The sequence below is a fragment of the Oreochromis aureus genome, linkage group 12, assembly GCF_013358895.1.
Source record: "Oreochromis aureus strain Israel breed Guangdong linkage group 12, ZZ_aureus, whole genome shotgun sequence".
NCBI classification, from domain to species: Eukaryota; Metazoa; Chordata; class Actinopteri; order Cichliformes; family Cichlidae; genus Oreochromis; species Oreochromis aureus.
The window spans coordinates 2,596,555-2,617,336 of NC_052953.1; the positions used below are offsets into that span (position 1 = coordinate 2,596,555).

Below are 20,782 nucleotides of genomic sequence, written 5' to 3' on the forward strand. Positions count from 1 at the left end.
GGCTAGCCTTCTCACCTGATGTTGTTGCTGCTTGTTTGTAGGAGGAAGAAATACGGAGCAGAGGGTTGGAGAGAAGGAGCCCGCTGGGTTTATTCCCCGGAGGAGAAGCACGCTCGGATAATCACTTGGGAGACTCACCTGCACACCACTGGGAATTTGGAGAAGATCACTGTTGGATTTCTGCACTTTGCTTTGTGTTTTGAGACTGTTTTTTGAGCACAGTAAATAAACGCACTGTTTGCGTTTGTATTTTCCCATTACCCGTGACAGTTTCAGTTTGAACACTGGTCTATATTCTGTGAAGTGTTCTTCTTCTTGTAACTGTACCCGTTTTGGGTCAGAGGGGCGAGGCTGGTTGTGTTCTTCAAACTTCTCGAGAAAAAAACATACTGAAAGTACTGAAATGAATCTGTGTAAAATTATGACTGTGTGACTTTTAAAGACACTAATAATGTACGCTGTATAATAATTCCACCCTGATGGGGTGGGTGCAGTTTTCTCTGTGGTGGGGTCGGGTGGGCTGCCCTGGACTCTGTGGGGTGGGGCGGTGCTGCTGCTGTGCGCTCCGGTCCAGATGGGCCTGGGCCCCCTTGCAATGGTGGGTTCCGGAGTGTGGGGGTGCCTACTGGGGTCAACGGGGAAGCTGGCCCCAGGAAGGGGCCGCTTGCCCCTCTTTTTCGTCCCTCCCCATCCTCAGTTTCCTCCCTCTTCCCGCTCCACCACACCCACACACACGCAGGGCTTGGTGTGCAGGTGTGTCACCAGGGTGCAGGGGAGGCACTCCCCCTCTGTCCCCTTCTGGCCGCCTGTGCCTCAATTTTATTCCAGAGGAGCCGTGCTGCTCTCTGGCAGGAAGCACCATGCCCTCCTGTGTTTTAATGCACTTTACAACAGCACGCAGCAACACTACATATGAGCGGGCGGAGGGAGGTTTGGGGTCTTCACTCACCCCCGTTGTGTTAACCATTGGGGCTGGGGGGCTGGGAGGAGGTGCTGGCCGTCAGATTGGGGTCTGGGATGCGGGGCCTCCCTGCTACTGCAGATAAGGAGGCGGTCTGCTTTCCTCCACCCCAGAGAGAAGGGTTACATCTCCTGGGTCCGGGTATGGTTTCCCCCTCTGGGGGCAGGGGTACCCGGACCTGGGATATAGAGTATGTTTGGGGAGTGTGAATGTGTGTACAGTGTCTATTTGTGTCTGTCTCCACGTCGGGTGAGTGCCGAGTATTTGTTTGTGTATATGGGGGTGGGAATGCACGTTTGTGTCTCCGTGCGCCTGTTCGTCTGTCGGGTCTTAGACTCCACCTCTCTGGGAACATCTCAGGCTCTCCGAGGTCTATCTCCCCTCACCACACTCCCTGCTGGTGGCTGATGCCCTCAGACGCTGGTGTGTTGGTGGTTCTTGGTGTCCGGTGCTGGGCGCTCATGTATGTACTGGCTCACTCCTGGTGGCTGATTGGCGGGGCCTGGCACTTGTGGCCCGGCTGGGCCCCTTCCGGGGGGTGGGGTGCCCTCGGGCCTCTGGGCCTGAGGCCCGGTCCTCTCTGGCACAGCTGGCTGCCAGCAGAGCACGCAGGCACGTCACTGCAACCCCCTCTAGCCTCTGCTCCGTGGCTGCTGGTTGACCTCTCATTTGGGGCTCTCCTCAGCTCTTCCCAGGAGGGTGGCACGGTTGCCCCCCTGGTGGTCCTCCTTGGGTCCTCGTATTCTGGGGCCTCTCAATGTCTGGGGCCTGGATCTCCTCCATACCTGCTTCATGCCCTGGGGGACGGGGCTATGGCTCCACACACTCCCTAGTAGATCTTTACATGGAGAAACCTTTGGAATACAAGCGTGCCGATCCACACAGGTGTGCACACAGGTGTACACAGACACAAGCTACACTTTTCTTGGCTGCTGCCTCAAAGCACATTGTGTGCTGTCGATCTTGCGTGCTGCACAATAACATGTAATATTTAGTATCTACTGTTATCTACTGTCAGCTAGTTTATTGTGATGGTGTTGAATTTATTATGTTGATCTTTCTTGTTTGTTTTCTCTTCTGTTTTTTCTTATCTCCATACAGGTGATCCAGCTGTTTCTTTGTTTTTCTTGTTTTTCTTCCCCCCCCCCTTTCTCACCATCTCTTCTCCCCTCTATTTTTCTTTCTCTCCCTCTCTTTCTCTCATTTTTTCTCCCTGTCCCATCCCCCAGTCATGTCTGTCCCGTCTGTAACAACCGAAAAATAAAAAAATAAATAAAAACTTCTAATAAAGGTCAATCAAATCGACCAATATGGCAAGGCCATGATGATCCAACTGGTAAAGTAAATCCGCTTGGCATCTTTCTTGGCCTTCAGACAACAATTCTGATGGCTAAAGATCCAAACGGGACAGGCAAAAAATAAAATAAAATACAAAAATAAAAAAATAATAATTCCACCCCGAAAAAGGAAAAGTTCAGAGAAATTATTTAAAGCTAATAATTACCAATGCCTGTTGTTACCATATATAATTATACAATCTTTTCTTTTAACTCTTTCTGAGCTTTAGAAACCACCAAAGCAAAACAATTAAGCAAAACTGTCTCAAGGTAGGCAAAATAAACCCGCAGCAGCAAATCTGTAACAGCTCGATTGGGAAAGACTGTCAGCGATATAGTTTTGCAACCTTTGGTGAAACTGTGTTGACAGCTTCTGTAAATATTAGGACACTGTGTCTTTTGTCATCATTTACTTCCAGAATTGCTCTTTCATTTGTTTCAAGCTGTCTCCTTTTTTATCCTTTTTTTTCTCTAACACAGTTTTTAGAAACCTTTGAAGTATATTTGAAATTTTCAGTGACACAGACCAAAAGAGCAAAAGGAGAACTGTTTTTAATGTCACTCTGTTGTTGCATATGAGTCACATGTTTGTGTTCACTTGTGTTTTTTCTTTTTTTTGTTATATGTTGTGTTTTTTGTCCCATCCGCTGCCCTCTAAATGTAACTCAGCATGACTGTAAATGAGATTCAGCCTCAAAGATTTCTTGGAGTAAATAACTCTGGGCTCACCGAGGCGCCGATGTTCAGTGTTCATACTACACCACTAGGTGGGGCTCTCTGTTATATTTTGTGGGCATGGTTTAACTTGTGCTTGTTCATAGTAATACTATTAAACCAGGAAATTTCATAATCATAATAATCATGATCATCATAATAAAACACTGTTTAGAAGTGTGTAAGTGATTACTGCTTTTCTTTGGATCACCTCTGATTTGTGGCAGTAACTCTTCCTGTGGCACACATTTACAGCGAGTGTGTGTGTGTGTGTGTGTGTGTGTGTGTGTGTGTGTGTGTGTGTGTGTGTGTGTGTGTGTGTGTGTGTGTGGTTTAAAGGCTTTGGGCTAGTGTGTCAATTTATCTTACATATCAATTTTCAGACCACGCCCCCTCAGCTCAGCATGTAAAGCTGAGCATCACAGTGAGTTTCACTGTATTCAACATCTGATCAAAGAGAGGAAGAAGAAATGTTCTGCCTGAAGAATTTCACTGCTGTCCTCTCATGTGTGCTCCTCTTCATCATCCAGCCAGGTGAGTGATGTTTTCTATTGTAATTTAATTTATTTGTTGATAATTTTAATCTTCACGTAAACAAGCGTAATACAAAGTTACATTCCTGATATTGTTCAGTGTTACAGAGCAGTTGGTGCAGTGTGTTTGTTTCACTCATCTGTTCTTCACTTCATCATCTGCTGATTTATGTGTCTGGATATTTGGTTTCTGTTTCAGGTCGTGGTTCTGAGATTATTAATGGGAAAGAAGTTGTGCCACACTCACTGCCTTATATGGCTTATGTGACAAGTCCAAATTCTTTCTGTGGAGGGACATTAATCCATCCACAGTGGGTCCTGACAGCTGCCCACTGCACTGGGTAAGAATCTGAAGCCTCTCATACTCTGGGGGCCTCGAGTTGTCTGGGGCCCGGATCTCCTCCATGCCTGCTTCATGCCCTGGGGGGCGGGGCTATGGCTCCCCACACCCACTCTTAGACAGTTACACGAAGAAACCTTATGAATACAAAGCCATGCTCACAAACACACACTATCTTGGGTGGCTGCTGCCTCTAAATAATCATGTGTTGTCGGTCTTGTGTAACATTCAGTATTTATTATTTACTGCTACTGATGCTCATGTTGGTTGTTGCTGTGTTTTTCTCTTTTTGCTTGTTTTTTTTCAGCAGGTGATCAAACAGATCTGGTGTCTTTTATCTGTGTCTCTCTTTCCTTTGTCTTTCCCGTCCCCGCTCCTGTCCGTTCTGGCTGTAATAACCTTAAAGTAAAAAAAGTAAATACTGAAGATCGAATGAACTATGACAATCCAGTGGACCAATATGACAAAAACTATAATGATCCACTGTTGGGCTTTTTTTGGCCTTCAGACAGTAATACTGATTGTTACAGTGCCAAACAGGACAGGAAAAAAAAAAAGACATTTCTTATTCTTTAAATATATTTGCTTATTTATTATATTTGTTTTTAACAGACTGAAAGAGAACATATTGTGACATTCTTAAATTTTGATAGTTACAAAGAACATGGGATCACATGTCTGCACACTTTGATATATTGATTGTGAGTGAGGACATAAACATGATGTTGCTGGATTTATATCTATAGTAGCAAAAAATAATGTCAGCAAACATTTTACTGATATGAGCAGTATAAACATTTTTGCAACTTTACATGACAGGAAAAAAAGGAGAAAACAAGTAGACAGGTTTGCACTTTAACGAAACGAGAACGTGATCACAGTCCAAAAAATGAGCTACACAAAATATTTTTGTAATTTAAATTAACAACATTAACAAACCCAAAGGAAAGCTGTTTCTTAGAGAGTAGAGCTGATCCTCTTTGAAGGTGTTATGTATAACAGCTGCATCAGAACTGCAGAAACCAGGGAGTTTTCCTCTCTCCTGTAGGCCAGAGGTGGAAACTCCAGGCCTACAGGGCCGGTGTCCTGCAGGTTTCAGATCTCACCCTGGGTCAGCGCACCTGAATCAAATGATGAGGTCATCACCAGGCCTCTGGAGAACTGCAAGACATGTTGAGGAGGTCAATTAGCCATTTAAATCAGCTGTGATGAATCAAGGACACATCTAAAGCCCGCAGGACACCGGCCCTCCAGGCCTGGAGTTCCCACCCCTGTGCTATATAATAATACACATGCAATGAGACAATTATGATTATTGTTTTTGAAATACCTGAACTTTTAACTTTTAAAATAGTTAAACACTCATCACTAAAATGTGTGTGTGTGTGTGTGTGTGTGTGTGCGTGCATGTGTGTGCGTGTGTGTGTGTGTGTGTGTTTTACAGTATTAATAAGGTGACTTTGGGAGCACACTCCATCAAGAAACAGGAAGAAAATTCTAAACAGATCCAAGAGGTTGTGACACACGTTCCTCATCCCAACTATACCAGTGTAGTTCTGGGCTACGACCTCATGTTGCTCAAGGTAAAAAGATTATTCGGTGTCCAAAAGCAAGTAAAGAGAAAATGCAACATTTTAAGAATTTTCATATTAAACAAAGTATTTTCTTTTTACACGTTCACACACATTTCAACAAATCACTGCAGATATTTCACATTTTCTAAGGAAAATATAAAAATAAATGAGTGAATAAATGATGGTGCAAAACTTCAGCACAATACTGCATATTTATGTATATATTAGTAATCTCATTAAAATGATGTTAATGCCAAAACCGCATGAACGCGGCAAATCTCTATTACCACGTTAACACAGATCGCCGCACGGGGCAGGTTAGCTCGTTAACGTGTTAGCCCCGTGCAAATGCACCAAACAGAGATTTGCCGCGGTAATGCGGTTATGGTGTTAACGTCATTTTAACAAAGATTAATGCTGACAGCATATATATATATATATATATATATATATATATATATATATATATATATATATATATATATATATATATATATATATATATATCTCATGGAAGGACAGGCCCCTGCACGGTATGTACCACCGGCAGATAGAGGAGGTGGCTGATATCCAGAAATCCTACCAGTGGCTGGACAAAGCTGGACTGAAAGACAGCACAGAGGCACTAATCATGGCAGCACAAGAACAAGCTCTGAGCACAAGATCCATAGAGGCTGGGGTCTATCACACCAGGCAAGACCCCAGGTGCAGGCTGTGTAAAGATGCCCCAGAGACAATCCAGCACATAACAGCAGGGTGCAAGATGCTAGCAGGCAAGGCATACATGGAGCGCCATAACCAAGTGGCCGGCATAGTGTACAGGAACATCTGTGCCGAGTATAACCTGGAAGTCCCGAGGTCAAAATGGGAGATGCCCCCAAGGGTGGTGGAGAATGACCGAGCTAAGATCCTGTGGGACTTCCAGATATAGACGGACAAAATGGTGGTGGCTAACCAACCGGACATAGTGGTGGTAGACAAACAGAAGAAGACGGCCGTAGTGATCGATGTAGCGGTTCCGAATGACAGCAACATCAGGAAGAAGGAACACGAGAAGCTGGAGAAATACCAAGGGCTCAGAGAAGAGCTCGAGAGGATGTGGAGGGTGAAGGTAACGGTGGTCCCCGTGGTAATCGGAGCACTAGGTGCGGTGACTCCCAAGCTAGGCGAGTGGCTCCAGCAGATCCCAGGAACAACATCGGAGATCTCTGTCCAGAAGAGCGCAGTCCTGGGAACAGCTAAGATACTGCGCAGGACCCTCAAGCTCCCAGGCCTCTGGTAGAGGACCCGAGCTTGAAGGATAAACCGCCCGCAGGGGCGTGCTGGGTGTTTTTTTTATATATATATACTTTTTTTTTTTTTAGCTTAACAAACCAGCAAAGAAAACCGGGGCAGTCAAATGGCTCAAGTTATGCAAAGCCAGAGACCCGGCAGCTGGCAGCACGTGTCTGGTGGCTGGATTTGGAGTAACTGAAAACAGCGATGCATCAGACGTCCTCATGTCTGTCAATGTGACTGTGGTGGACAGACAGAAGTGCAACTCTCGTGATTATTACAACCACAGACCTGAGATCACCAGAGACATGATATGTGCTGGTTCAGATGGTACAAACGTCGCTGATACCTGTCAGGTACGTATGAAGAATCCATGTATTTTTCCTTGTTTAAAGTAAATGTTCATTCAGCTCAACACCTGAAACACTGTCATGTGTTTGTTCTTGCTGCAGGGGGATTCAGGAGGGCCGCTGTTGTGCGATGGAGCGCTGGTTGGAGTCACTTCTTTTGGAGCGGGTTGTGGTGTCATTAAAAATCCTGGAGTCTACTCGTTTGTCTCAAGGAAACAGCTACAGTGGATCAAGGAAACATTAAAGTCAGCTTAAATGTCATGAAAGCACAGGCGAGAATCTCTACGAGCAAGATGAGAATCTTTGATGCTTTTATGTTAAATCTCTCGGTGATGTCTCTGTAGACCATTATCCATTTTATCATTTCTCATATTTTAGTTTCTGCTAGCTTGCTCACATTCTGCACATGTATGGTAGCGGTCCTGTCATGGTCAGTGGTTTCCACTGCAGGAACTGAAGGCAACAACATTAACTGGACTGACCTGAACACGTTTTGTTGCCATTCAGTATTAAGAAAGGCACAGCCACTGTGATGGTTTATGGATGACTGTTTTTCATTTTAGCTGTTGTAATTACACGTGTATACACAACCCTGTATAAATGTGATGACCTCGAAAAGATCATGACAGCTCCAAAAGCAATCTTCACATTTCTACAGGGGAAAATAAGCTTTTTTACCCTCCAATTTACTGATTTGTGAAAAGATGTTATTTTCACTCAAATTTTAATTTTTAATTTCTCTTTTTCAATTATTTTTAATGTTTACACGAAATCCATGAACATCAAACAAAGTGAGTTTATTCAGTCTGTCAGTCATGGTTTGTCACCATCTCCTGTGTTAGAAACTAAAAATTGTGGCCAGAATTTTTTTATGCTGAATTTTTAAGCATACATTCTTGTGTATTTTATTGCTCCTGGAGTGTTTGTGCTAAAAAACAAACAAACAAACAAACAATCCTAAAACAATGATTTGTTCTGACACATTTTCTATTCTTTCTACTTTCTAATAAAGCTGGTGGCTCTTTCTTTCATTCATTGTTTGTTCTTTCAAAGCTTCCTGTTTTTTGCAGTAACTCCTTTTGGCATTCAAATGACAGACATGACCACATACTTCACTCTTTCACACTTTTCTTTATTCGATTGTCACTTTGTCTCACACACAGCCACAACCTCGGGTCCTGGCACACTCTTTGATGCAGGGAGGTGTGATGAGCTGATGGAGCTCCGGTGTGTCTCAGCCTCACCTGCCGACGAGCCCAAACCAAACTCCTAAATCTTTCACATTATTTTGCAATGAGGAATTGTTTCAGTCCTCCATTTTTAGTGTTCAAATTAAATCAAACTTCTTTTCCCAAGAAATATTTTTACTGTATTTTCTGATAACATACCACATGACACCCAAACTGAAACACAGTTATTAGATGTTATTAAATTCCTTTCAGAAAAACAATCACAGTATTTAATATTTAAATATCAATATGAATATGCATAAATGTTATGTCTCTGACTAATATGAGTCTTTTCTTCCTGCTCTTCAGGTCATCTTTAGAATTTTTCCAGGATTTTTTTTCTTTAAAAGACGATCGCATTAATGTCAACACAAAGAATATTTACTGTCACGAAGCCTGAGCTCCCTCGGCTCAGCTACAACCAGAAATGAAGTTAAAGGCCTGAAATCCAGCCTCTGTGGGTGTAACGTAAAGTTTGATGTAATACTTTTGTTCTTTTGGAGGTGTGGTCCTAAACTTTTGGTCAGCTGTATAACAGTCTCTTTCAGTTTAAGCGTTGTTTTCAATCAGTTGCATGCTCAGTGTTTTGTCTCATTTCTTCTTGTTGCACGTTGAAGCTCTACTTGGAACCTTGTTAAGATCCAAACATGTAAAATATGATTTTTGCTATTTTTCAAATGGTCTTGAACTTTTGATCAGGACTGTATTTTAATCTAGCTTTGTGAATCACCATCAGTAGCCAATCACATTACTATAAATTGTAGCTGCCACCTGAGTGTGTCTCACAGGCTCACCTGTTGCTGTACGCATCCAGGCCTTCGGTTACCTGACTTCTCTCGCCGTTACAGGTTGTAGCTGCAGAAGCCTCCTATTGGTCACATTGTTTGCAAACTGTGCGACGCCTTTTGATCAGAAGTCTGGGCCTGAGTGGGCGGCTGATGGCTTTAAAGTGGGGCTGCTACTGCTTCTCCGTTTACAGAAGAAAAAGGAGAAGTCTCTTTTACTTTTTGCCTTGTGTCCACTTTGCGTTGCGTTTTTGTGTCCTTTTTAGTTTCCTTTTTGTGTTCTTTTTGTTTTTTGCCTTGTTGCCTTATTCGTCCTCTTGTTTGCTCTGTCTGCAACACTCTGGTTCAAGGTTTCAGGATTTGAGCCGTCTGTGCAAAGCCTGTTAATTTGCACTTTAATGTTTTGACTTATTCTTTTAGAGCAGTTGTATTTATAACAATACAGAATTGTGCTGTGAAATTATCTGCTCTAAACTGAAGATTTAATTTATTTTGTTTGTACATCTGAATGTTTGATTTGTAGGTTTTTGTGTTACACCACTGGAAGGCCCTTTTTCTAGCTGCAGATCGACAGCGTGTTTCTGCAGCACGGTTAGCCACAGCTGTGTGTTTAAGCTTTGTTTTGGATATATTAAGAACTTGTGTTTCATTCATTCATAAGCAGAAGGCCTATAGTGGAGGTGACCTGTCCTCATCTGGCATCCCATTCACCCACTGGTAAACCACAGCTCTGAATTTTACAGCACATGAACGAATGATTCATCGGCTCTTTCATGAGACATTTGTTAACAGCTGTCAGTTGTTTGTTTTATCCTGAACCGCGTCTGTCTCAAACCTAACACACCAAAGTGTCTTCTTGATAATTAGCATAGTTTCAGACTAGATATTCTCAGGGTGGCGTTGTCAGGTTTTCACTATAATTATAAAAGTTTTGAGCTCCCAGTTACCACGTCGCCATTCTAGTGTGTGCGTGTGACATCATCGGTTGCTTGCTCTGTTCTTCAGTTTCCACCATAGCTGGACTGTGGGTCGATGGTGATTTTTCGTTTTTATGGGCCGATGGGGTTTTTTTCTTCGTTTTTTTCCGTAACGGTATAAACACTGAAAGGTGGTGGATTGGCCAGATGCTGAGAGATGTGTAAAAATAACTCAATTGTTTGGTGGTGGCTGTTGCGGAGCTTCTACAGATTCAGTAACATTAGCAAGTGGTGGAGGCCAGCAGATGCAACACGCTGGCAGGTGGATGACAGAAAGGCAGGAGGAGCAGAGACCCGAGGCGGTGAACTGAACTTCAGGTAAGAAGTTATGACCTGTAGTCTATCTGGGTCAGATATAAACCAAGTTTAGGTGGAGTTTATTTTCGTTATGCTGACTTTTTACAGTCAGTTACAATAACTCGTTTCCATACTGCTGGGCGGGTGCTATGATATTATGATGTTGAACTTGTTTTATCTTATTTATAAGGTTAGTTATTAGTTTCCAACCATCCCGTAAAAAACAGAATCGTCTCATATACAGACAAAATATTGCGCGTTTCGTATTGAGGTGAAAAGGAACACAGTTTGTCCCGTATTTCAGCTACAATGAAAAAGACACAAAGCTGGAGTTATTCTGTGTTTGCTGTGCACAGCTGCCTCTTCTCCTCTCATTATTATCCATTATTGTACATAGTAATTTTTTTTAGGGTCCCATCATAATTTCTTCAGAAGTAGCTAAGTACTGTTTATGATGCCAGCATTTTCCCACATTTTCTAGATTCTGTACCAGTACTGTGTGTAAAATGCCATCAAAAAGTCAATTAAGTTTTATTCTTTCTCATCTGTCTTTCTGTCTCCTTTCACTTATTAAAGGTTACCATGTTAGAAAAAATATTTTGCCCTGCCATGCTGTTTATTGATGTGGTAAATGAATGGTTTATGAAAATATATCTAAATCTGTCATCAGTAATCAGTAATGATCATGTCTCACCTCTAGCCTTCTCTGTCTTAATTTCAGGTTTTCACCATGTGTTGTAGATAGTTCAGGAGGTTAACTCCACCAAGCAGTCTACTTTCGGGTACTGTTTACAATACCAGAATAGGGAGGATGGTGTAGGTTTAAGTTTATTAGACTGATACATATATACCAACAAGACAGTGTACATCACTGCGACAACAGCGTTTGTTTTTATTCAAAGACTTTATGGTTTTTCCTATAATACCTGGTGGGCCGGTCTCTAGTCAAAATGCCCGGGCCGATTTTTTGTCCCAGTCCAGCCCTGATTTCCACCCCCTCGTGCTGCCACACTTTCATGGTCCTCACTGGACTGTGGCACTGACACGTTCACACTACACCACTAGGTGGAGCTCTCTGCTACATTTTTTGAGAGCTGTTGCTTCAACTAGTTCACAGAAACACCAAGAAACTGGGAACTTACTGATGATATAAAACACATTATTAATTTTTTAAATCATGACTGACATGTAGAGAACATTGTTAAAAATATAACACATAACATCGAAGTTCATACCTTAAAAACATGGTACCGAGGAAATTAGACTTTAAATGTTTGATACTTTACTGAACTTGTTCCTGACTCGGCCTCAGCACATCGCAGCTAAAGTGTTACTTCACCTCCTGACCTTCACCACATGGTGTAAAACCACGCAAAGCTGTGAAGAAGCATTTGCTCTCTTCCTGATTTCTTTCCCCCCATTGGTCACACTTGCAACAAATAAAGTTCATCAACAGACAGCGATAACCAGACTGAATACAGAATGCAGTTTATAAATTATTTCTTTAAAGAGAAAAATTATCCAAACCTGCTTTGTCTTATGTGAAAAATTAAACCTGAAAACTAGTCCCACCATACTTGACAGCAAGATCTGCAATCAAGCACTTGATGACTGCAAATGAGTCTTTCACATCGTTCTGGAGGAAATTTGGCCAACTTTACTTTGCAGAATTGTTTTAATTCATGTTTGAACGTTTGATGTGTTTGAACTTCCTGTTTAATGTCACAGCATCTCAGTTGAATTTAAGTCCAGGCTTTGAGGAGTGCACTCTATAACATTCATTGTGTTTTTTGAGGTGGGCTTGGTGGTGTGTTTCTGATCGTTGCCCTGCTGAACCTGAATGCTCTTAAACTTCAGGACATGAACTCGTGGCCAAACATTCTTCATGATTTGCTGGTGGAGAGCAGAATTCATCCATCCACTGATTACATCGATCCATCCAGCAGCAGAGCAGCCCTCAACCATCACATAAACTACATGTTTGACTCTTTTTAAAGGTTGGGCTATTTTTATGTAACGGGCCTCAAACCTTTGCAATGAACAGAAAACACAAATGGACAAAAATATTAACTAGGTAGAGAAACTAGTGTTCACAAAATGTATTCATTTAAAGAGGAATCTCAAACAGCAACAATAACACTGGAGGCTGCAACTACTTAGCAGCCAAATAAACCATTATCATTCACCTGCTCAGTCATTCACAGTGACAAATGTAACTGTTGCCTCCATCAGTCATTCTGCATCTGACCACAAGCCACAGAGCAAGAAGTCCCCTGGCCCGGACCCTGAACACATCACTCACCACAAACATCTGTAAACAACATCCTGACATGATGTGCGTCAGTCTTTAGAGCACAGAATGAAAATGACATTAATCTAAGCTTAGTTTCACAGTGATACAGACACAAGGAGGAGAACAAAAACAAAACAAGGACAATAACACTCGTGTGGAGCGACAATGACAGATCTGGCTTGTTGAGCAATAAGCTGTTCGAGGCATTAAACTGTCCATCTGTTCTAACTGTATGATTGACCCTACATATTAATGTGATCACTTTGCTGATAATGCTTTATGCATTTACTTTAGCCTGTTGTGTCAAGGTGCACTGTGTGCAGGCAGAGTAGGAACCAAAGACAAATTAAATGAAGCTTCATTGTTGTTACAGGAAATACAAAAACTCAGGCAAGGAGGAAACTGGAACACACAGCTAGCTGAGATGACACAACAAGGAACAGAGAAAACTGAGGACACAGCAGCTAACAAGACAATGACTAACAGGTGGGAACACAGCTGGAACTAATTACAGAGTAAAGAAACACAATGCACACAGGACGAGAGACTATTAATATAAAAGAAGAAAAGAAACAAACACAGAGACCAGGACTAAGACACATGAACGTGACACTGACATGGAGACATGACGGACACACACAGACTGGACACAGAAAAGAACTGACATCATGAGGAACTAAGGACTAGTCCAGTGGTGGGAACTCCAGGCCTGGAGGGCCGGTGTCCTGCAGGTTTTAGATGTGTTCTTGATCCAACACAGCTGATTCAAATGGCTAAATCACCTCCTCAACATGTGTTGAAGTTCTCCAGATGCCTGGTAATGAACTAATCATTTGATTCAGGTGTGTTGACCCAGGGTGAGATCTAAAACCTGCAGGACTCCGGCTCTGGGATGATCTACAACAACAAAACTAGCCTGCTACGTGCACACCGTCTGTAGAGAAGACAGTGACACTCCACTCTGACACAGTAGCTTTGTTTAAACGTGTCGAGGAAGTGAACAAACAAAGATGTAAAGAAGGACTCATGAGTACAGCTCTACAAAACATAACTGGAGATCTAACTGAGGCCATTGAAGCCATCCAGGCTGCAAATGTCCAGTTAAGAGAGCACACAGAGTGTGATGCAGTGAAACTCAACAGTCTGCAGACCTGTGGATCAGTCTACAGAGAGCCAAAGCATAGAAATGATATTCAAATAAATATCATGAAGTGTGTTTTAACATCATGGCCTGGGTACGTGAGGGTGCATGTGTTTCAAATAATCAGTCAATCAATGAGTCATGATCAGTGTGTGTTTGTAGCTGCAAATATTAGTATGTTTAGTTCAGATTTTACTGCCTAATTTAATTGAACAGTGGATGATCATGAAAACAAAAATGCATCTTGCATGTTGCTGTCAGGGACCTGGATCTGGGTCTGGGGACCCAGGGTCCGTGAGCAGTTTTGGACATATTTATATGCTGTTGTGTGTACCGTGATTATGTGTGGTGTTTGTGCCCCTGGTTTCCCTTTGTATTGTGTATGTGTGTGCATATGTGTGATGTCCTGGTTTTCCTGGACCACCAGGCCTAGTGGGTGTGTCCCGTTGGGAGGCTTGCCACACCCGAGGAGGAGGAACACACACACCTCTACCTGATCAGGGTCGTCAGGAGAGCTACATAGCAGTGCGGCTGAGTGCTGCTCGACACTGGATTATTGTGTGATTACCCGTTAGCGTTTTCACTTTTTCCAGTGCGTGTTAGTCTGTTGGTATTGAAGTGAGTGCTAACGGCTGCTTCTGTGGCTTTTCCAGCAGGAGTGCGGGAACGAGAGGGCACGAGAATCACGGGAGGGGAGACGCGGAGCACGAGCATTGGGAGGAAGGCACTGTCTGCATCCAAGAGTCCAGCATTTGGGTCCTGCTTCCCCACTTCTCCACGATCTGCCTCAGACAGTGAAAGATACAACTGTAATGGTGTCAACATAAAGGCTGGATTTTTGCAGTGTACTGCAGCCATGCAGGCTCCTCACAAGTCCTTCATTCTGTATCATTCTACCACTTTACCTCAAATAAAAAGGATGTTACTACACTGCCTTCCCCAGTGACTCCCACTGACATTACAGTATGAGAGAGTGGACCTTTCTTACTTAGGGCTGTACTCACTTTTGTTGCTGCCACCTTTGCTTGGTTTAAGCAATAATGGCTGTGTTGGAGTTATTTTGAGGGGACAGCAAATTTACACTGTTATACAAGCTGTACACTGACTACTTTCAATTATAGCAAAGTGTAATATCTTCAATGTTGTCCCATGAAAAGATATAAAATATTTACAAAAATGTGAGCGGTGTACTCACTTTGTGAGATACTGTATCCATCTCTCTCTCACACAGAGAGTCAGATTTTAATGTTTATACCTTTAATTTAAGAACAACTTTATTTCATATTTGGGAAATTCTTTTGTTACAGAGGCTAAACTCACAATGTTTAAGCTTGAAGTGAACTCAGAGCAGACTCCAGCTGACTGCAGTTGTATTAAAAGCAGCGATGGTTTGTCTGAGTGAAGGTGAGCTGCCGGCAGGAACACAGTTTGTAGGAATACAGCCGGAGCGTCTGCAGGAAGAAAAGGAGAAGTTAGAAGCTGCTGTGGTGCGTTTGAAGAGTCTTTGCTTGTAATCTGGTTCATAGAGAGAATGAGGAAGTGACATTTCTCCATTTCTGAATAATCACACCAACACTTGTCACCTTCTCACCAGGCTTATCGCTAATGATCTCGTAGTCTATCCCAGCCTTCTGTACGTCTTCAGTCGTGTCTGTGACGTCCTGTTACAGATCTTTGGTCTTACCCACTGTGGTAGGAGGTCAGCATGGAGTGAAATGATTCAGTGGGCTTAATACACTTAACGAGTAATCTGTAATCAGTTTCAGCAGGGGATCAAATAATTAGTGTGGCTGATTGAGGGAAATAGTTTTCAGTTTTTTTATTCTGAAGTATTCGTCAGTAGTTTGTACGCTCTGTCCTTTCAGATCATTTACTTTCATAAATATTCTAATTAAAACGGGCATTTAGAAACACTCATGAGTGTAACTGAAAGTGTGGACCCACACCCACTGAAACTGTGAGCTGCTGCTAGAAACATTCATACGTGTTGCTGAAAGTGGTGCACCCAGTTTTGATGTGAGATAATGCACAATATAAAAAGAGCTGAAGGTCTTCACTTATGACCAGTCTGACCACAGGCATTAAAACAACATCAGCACTCATCAGTTTACAGCTGTGTGTAACTCATCACAGTGGGTTTCACTGCATTCAACATCTGATCTACCAGCCAGGAAAAATGTTCTGCCTGATGAATTTCAGTCTTTTCCTCTCATGTGTGCTCCTCTTCATCACACAGCCAGGTGAGAATCTTTTCTATTGTACTTTACTTAATTAATTAATTAATAATTGTTCCGTGTAAACAACAAATAACACATTGCTGATATCTTGGTGCAGAGTGTTTTTTTTCACTCATCTGTTCTTGACTTGATCATCTGCTGATTTATGTTTCTGGATATTTTCTTTTTGTTTCAGGTCGTGGTTCTGAGATCATTCAAGGGAAAGAAGTTGAGCCGCACTCGCTGCCTTTCATGGCTTACGTAAGAGGTAAACTGTCTTCATATGGAGGGACATTGATCCATCCACAGTGGGTGCTGACGGCTGCCCACTGCCCTCGGTAGGAACATGAACTTTTCATTTTTTCTTATTTCTTTTTCTATTAAAAAAATTACAGTATTTATTTTTTACAGACGTGTGAGATATTGTCTCCTTTTTTAATTGTGATAAATTGTAATGTCCATACACTCACTCTAATAATACATACTGGTTTAGAGTGAGTACATTAAAAATGAAACTGCTATTACATGATGCCGCTTACCATTTTACTGCGAAGGTCAGTATTAACATTTTATCACGTTGCTATATTTACATGTGTTTCCTCATCTTATATTCTTGTTTTCTTACATTATAGACAAAAACCAAACTGGTAAATGTGTTTATGGAAATCACTCAAAGTTTGTCTCCAGGAAATGCCTGAAAGACAAAAGCTTTCATGAAAACACATCGCCTCTGTCAGTGCGCCCCAGGGTGGCTGTGGTTACAATGTAGCTTACCACCACCAGTGTGTGAATGTGTGGATGACTGGATATGTAAAGCGCTTTGGGGTCCTTAGGGACTATTAAAGCGCTATATAAATACAGGCCATTTACCATTGACCAAAACAGAGGTTTATCACATCACAAATGTTTTTAAAAAAATAAATGTTTCATCACATTCACACACATGAAGAAAATCTGCCTTTTAAATAGTAAAGCTGAACTTTTTGAAGGTATTCCAGCTGCTCCAGAGCTGGAACAAGAAAGTGGGAAGTGAAAGTTGAGTGGGAGCTCAACAACTTTTATGCTCATTTTGAGCGAGGGAACCCCACAACCAAAACAGACATGACGCCAGACCACCAACCTCTGACTCTCTCCCCCACCGATGTAGGAGCGGTGCTGAGTAGGATCAATGTCCACAAGGCTGCAGGTCCTGATGGCATCCCAGGCGTGTTCTCAGAGCGTGTTCTGGGAGCTTGCAGGAGTGCTCACAGACATATTCAATCTGTCCTTGGCCCACGCTGTGGTACCGGTCTGCTTCAAATCCACCTCCATCGTCCCGATACCCCAAAACTCCAACCCATCTAGCCTCAATGACTACCGCCCAGTAGCACTCACCCCCATCATCGCTAAGTGCTTAGAGCAGCTGGTCTTAGCACACTTCAAATCCTGTCTCCCCCCCACCCTGGACCCCCACCAATTCGCATACCGCGAGAACAGGAGCACAGAGGATGCAGTCTCCATCGCACTGCACTCTGTCCTCTCACACCTGGACAACAATGACACCTACGCCAGAATGCTGTTTATAGACTTCAGTTCAGCATTCAATACAATCCACCCCTCACAACTCATCAGGAAACTGACAGACCTGGGCATCAGTTCCCTCATCTGCAAATGGTTACTAGACTTCCTGACCAACCGCCCCCAACATGTCCGGCTGGATAACCGCTGCTCATCTACAATCACAATGAACACCGGTGTACCACAGGGCTGTGTGATGAGCCCTTTCCTCTACTCCCTCTTCACCCACGACTGCAGACCTGCTGATGATTCCAACACCATCATTAAGTTTGCAGATGACACCATGGTGATTGGCCTCATCAGTGACAATGATGAGGCCGCCTACAGGGAGGAGGTGGATCGTCTGGCTGAGTGGTGCGACACAAACAACCTGCTGCTTAACACCGAGAAGACTAAGGAGCTCATTGTGGACTACAGGAGGAATGCTGACCCACATCCACCCATCCACATTAAGGGGACGGCTGTGGAGCGTGTGAGCAGCTTCAAGTTCCTGGGAGTCCACATCTCCGAGGATCTCACCTGGACAACCAACTGCTCCAAGCTGGTCAAGAAGGCTCACCAGCGCCTCTTCTTCTTGAGGACTCTGAGGAAGAACCACCTGTCCTCAGACATCCTGGTGAACTTCTACCGCTGCACCATCGAGAGCATCCTGACCAACTGTATAACAGTCTGGTCCGGGAACTGCTCTGCCTCGGACCGGAAGGCGTTGCAGAGGGTCGTGAAAACTGCCCAGCGCATCGCTGGAGCACCACTTCCTGCCATAAAGGACATCTACAGGAAGCGGTGTCTGAAAAGGGCTGGGAAAATCATCAAAGACCCCAGTCACCCATCACATGGACTCTTCACCCTCCTGCCCTCTGGGAGGCGCTACAGGAGCCTCCGGACTAAGACCACCAGGTACCGGAACAGCTTCTTCCCCACAGCTGTCAGACTCCTGAACTCTGCCTCCTGACATCTGACCCACGTTAAACTCATGGACTGAACATACACACACCCACAACCACTAGCACTTTACCACTACTGTATAGTTCTGTGTAAATATCATTCTGTACATATGATAATTTTTAATCCTACAACTGTTTATAACTTGCATAGTTCACATTTCTGTATAACTGCATATCTCAGATTTCTGTATAGTTTTTATTTCATATTTATATCCTGTTCATAGCCTGTACATACTTATAGTTATAGAATATTCATAACATACTTCACACTGTGTACATTATAACATACCATAATAGACCCATTTCTGTAATATACTTACATATCTATATTATTGCTAATATATATTGTAATATATCTATATCACGGCTAAAGCACTTTCTGGATGGATGCAAACTGCATTTCGTTGCCCTGTACCTGTGACATGTGCAATGACAATAAAGTTGAATTCTAATTCTAATTCTAAATGTGTTTAATGTATCCAGAGTCTTCAAAGGTAAAAAAAAACACACGTTTCTATAATTATACATGTCAAGCTGTTTAAACCAATGGCTGTACAGATATTTACACCTCTTAAACATGTTATATTATTGAATTCTCGTTTTTTTCTTGTTCTTGATTTATAATATTTAATATTGTTGAAATTTGCACTTCAGCTGGAAGAAAATTTGATGCTGATTCATCGGAGACTTAGTAACAGCCAAATGTATTAATAGATACTCTAATAGCATTACTATAATTATTCTTATAGAAACTTCTCATCTATTAAACCTTTTAATGTGTAAACTGTGATTTTTTTTTTTTTTGATTTTTTTTTTCTTTGACAGTATGTATAAGGTGGTCCTGGGAGCGCACTCCATCAGGAAAAAGGAGAAAGATTCAAAGCAGATCCAAGAGGTTGAGAAAATTTTCCACATCCCAACTATACCGTTGTAACCAAGGGCAACGACCTCATGTTGCTGAAGGTAAGGTGGTAAAGTAATGCCCCAAAATAGTAAATAGTAAAGTAAAAATGCAACAAGGCGAATACATTTGTTTTTACCTTACATGATGTGTGTCTGTGTATGTTTACGTTTCAATAACTCACTGCACATATTTCCCATTTTCAAATTAAAACATGCAAATAAATGATGGTTCAAGACTTTAGCACAGTGCTCCATAAATATTAGCTTTAAGACCAATGCTGTAAAGTTAATACATCAGTGTCATTCAGTGTTTCTTTTTCAGCTTCAGGAACCAGTGACTCTGACCAGGACAGTCAAATGGCTCAAGTTAGGCAAAACCATCAGAGACCCGGCAGCTGGCAGCAGGTGTCTGGTGGCTGGATGGGGACGAACCGAAACAAAACGAACATCAGACGTCCTCATGTCTGTCAATGTGACTGTGGTGGACAGACAGACGTGCAACTCTCGTGATTATTACAACCACAGACCTGAGATCACCAGAGACATGATATCTGCTGGTTCAGATGGTACAAACGTCGCTGATACCTGTCAGGTATGTATGAGGAATCCATGTATTTTTCCTTGTTTGAAGTAAATGTTCATTCAGCTCAACACCTGAAACACTGTCATGTGTTTGTTCTTGCTGCAGGGGGATTCAGGAGGGCCGCTGTTGTGTGATGGAGCGCTGGTTGGAGTCACGTCCTTTGGAGAGGGTTGTGGTGTCATTAAGAAACCTGGAGTCTACTCGTTTGTCTCAGAGAGACAACTACAGTGGATCAAGAAGACAATGAAATCATTCTAAATGTCATGAAACCTTTGATGGTTTATTATCCATTTGATCATTTCAGTGTTTCTCTTATATTTCATTATATTTTAGCTTCTGCTAGCTTGCTATAATTGTTACACACTCTGCACATATACAGTATGATAGCCACCATCTCATGGTTAGTCCATTACTGCCATTGAAGGAACTTAAAGCAGGCACAATGTGGCACAAACATTAACTGGACCCCAAACCATCTGGGGCTTTCTGTATATAACAATGAAAACAGTCTCTGTGATGGTTTGTAGATTACTGATTGTCTCTACAGACCTCACATAAACATGGTTATCCATCCAAGTGTTTCTACAAGCTGCAAATTCCTGCAGTGTAATTCCTGCTGCAGGATTTTGCAGGATTCCTTTTTATTTTGCTCTCTTCAATCAGAAAGATTCACCACCTCCTGTATTATATTCTTTCTTATTTCTGCACACTTTCTTATTTGTTCATATCTCATTCCAATTATTTGTGCTAAAAAACTAACAATGATATTTTTG

The 20,782-nt window shown here is 42.5% G+C and overlaps 1 protein-coding gene and 1 pseudogene across 1 annotated transcript; both read left to right on the forward strand.

Moving 5' to 3' along the window:
* Positions 1 to 3,463: 3,463 nt before the first annotated feature.
* On the forward strand, positions 3,464 to 8,115 carry LOC116325171 (granzyme K-like). The gene is made up of 5 exons (XM_031745990.2): positions 3,464 to 3,546; positions 3,745 to 3,886; positions 5,330 to 5,468; positions 6,824 to 7,090; positions 7,187 to 8,115. Exons 1-5 carry the CDS (start codon positions 3,483 to 3,485, stop codon positions 7,337 to 7,339), a joined length of 765 nt encoding a protein of 254 aa, XP_031601850.1. The 5' UTR covers positions 3,464 to 3,482; the 3' UTR covers positions 7,340 to 8,115.
* Positions 8,116 to 15,887: 7,772 nt separating this feature from the next.
* On the forward strand, positions 15,888 to 20,485 carry LOC116325174 (annotated as a pseudogene).
* Positions 20,486 to 20,782: the final 297 nt, after the last annotated feature.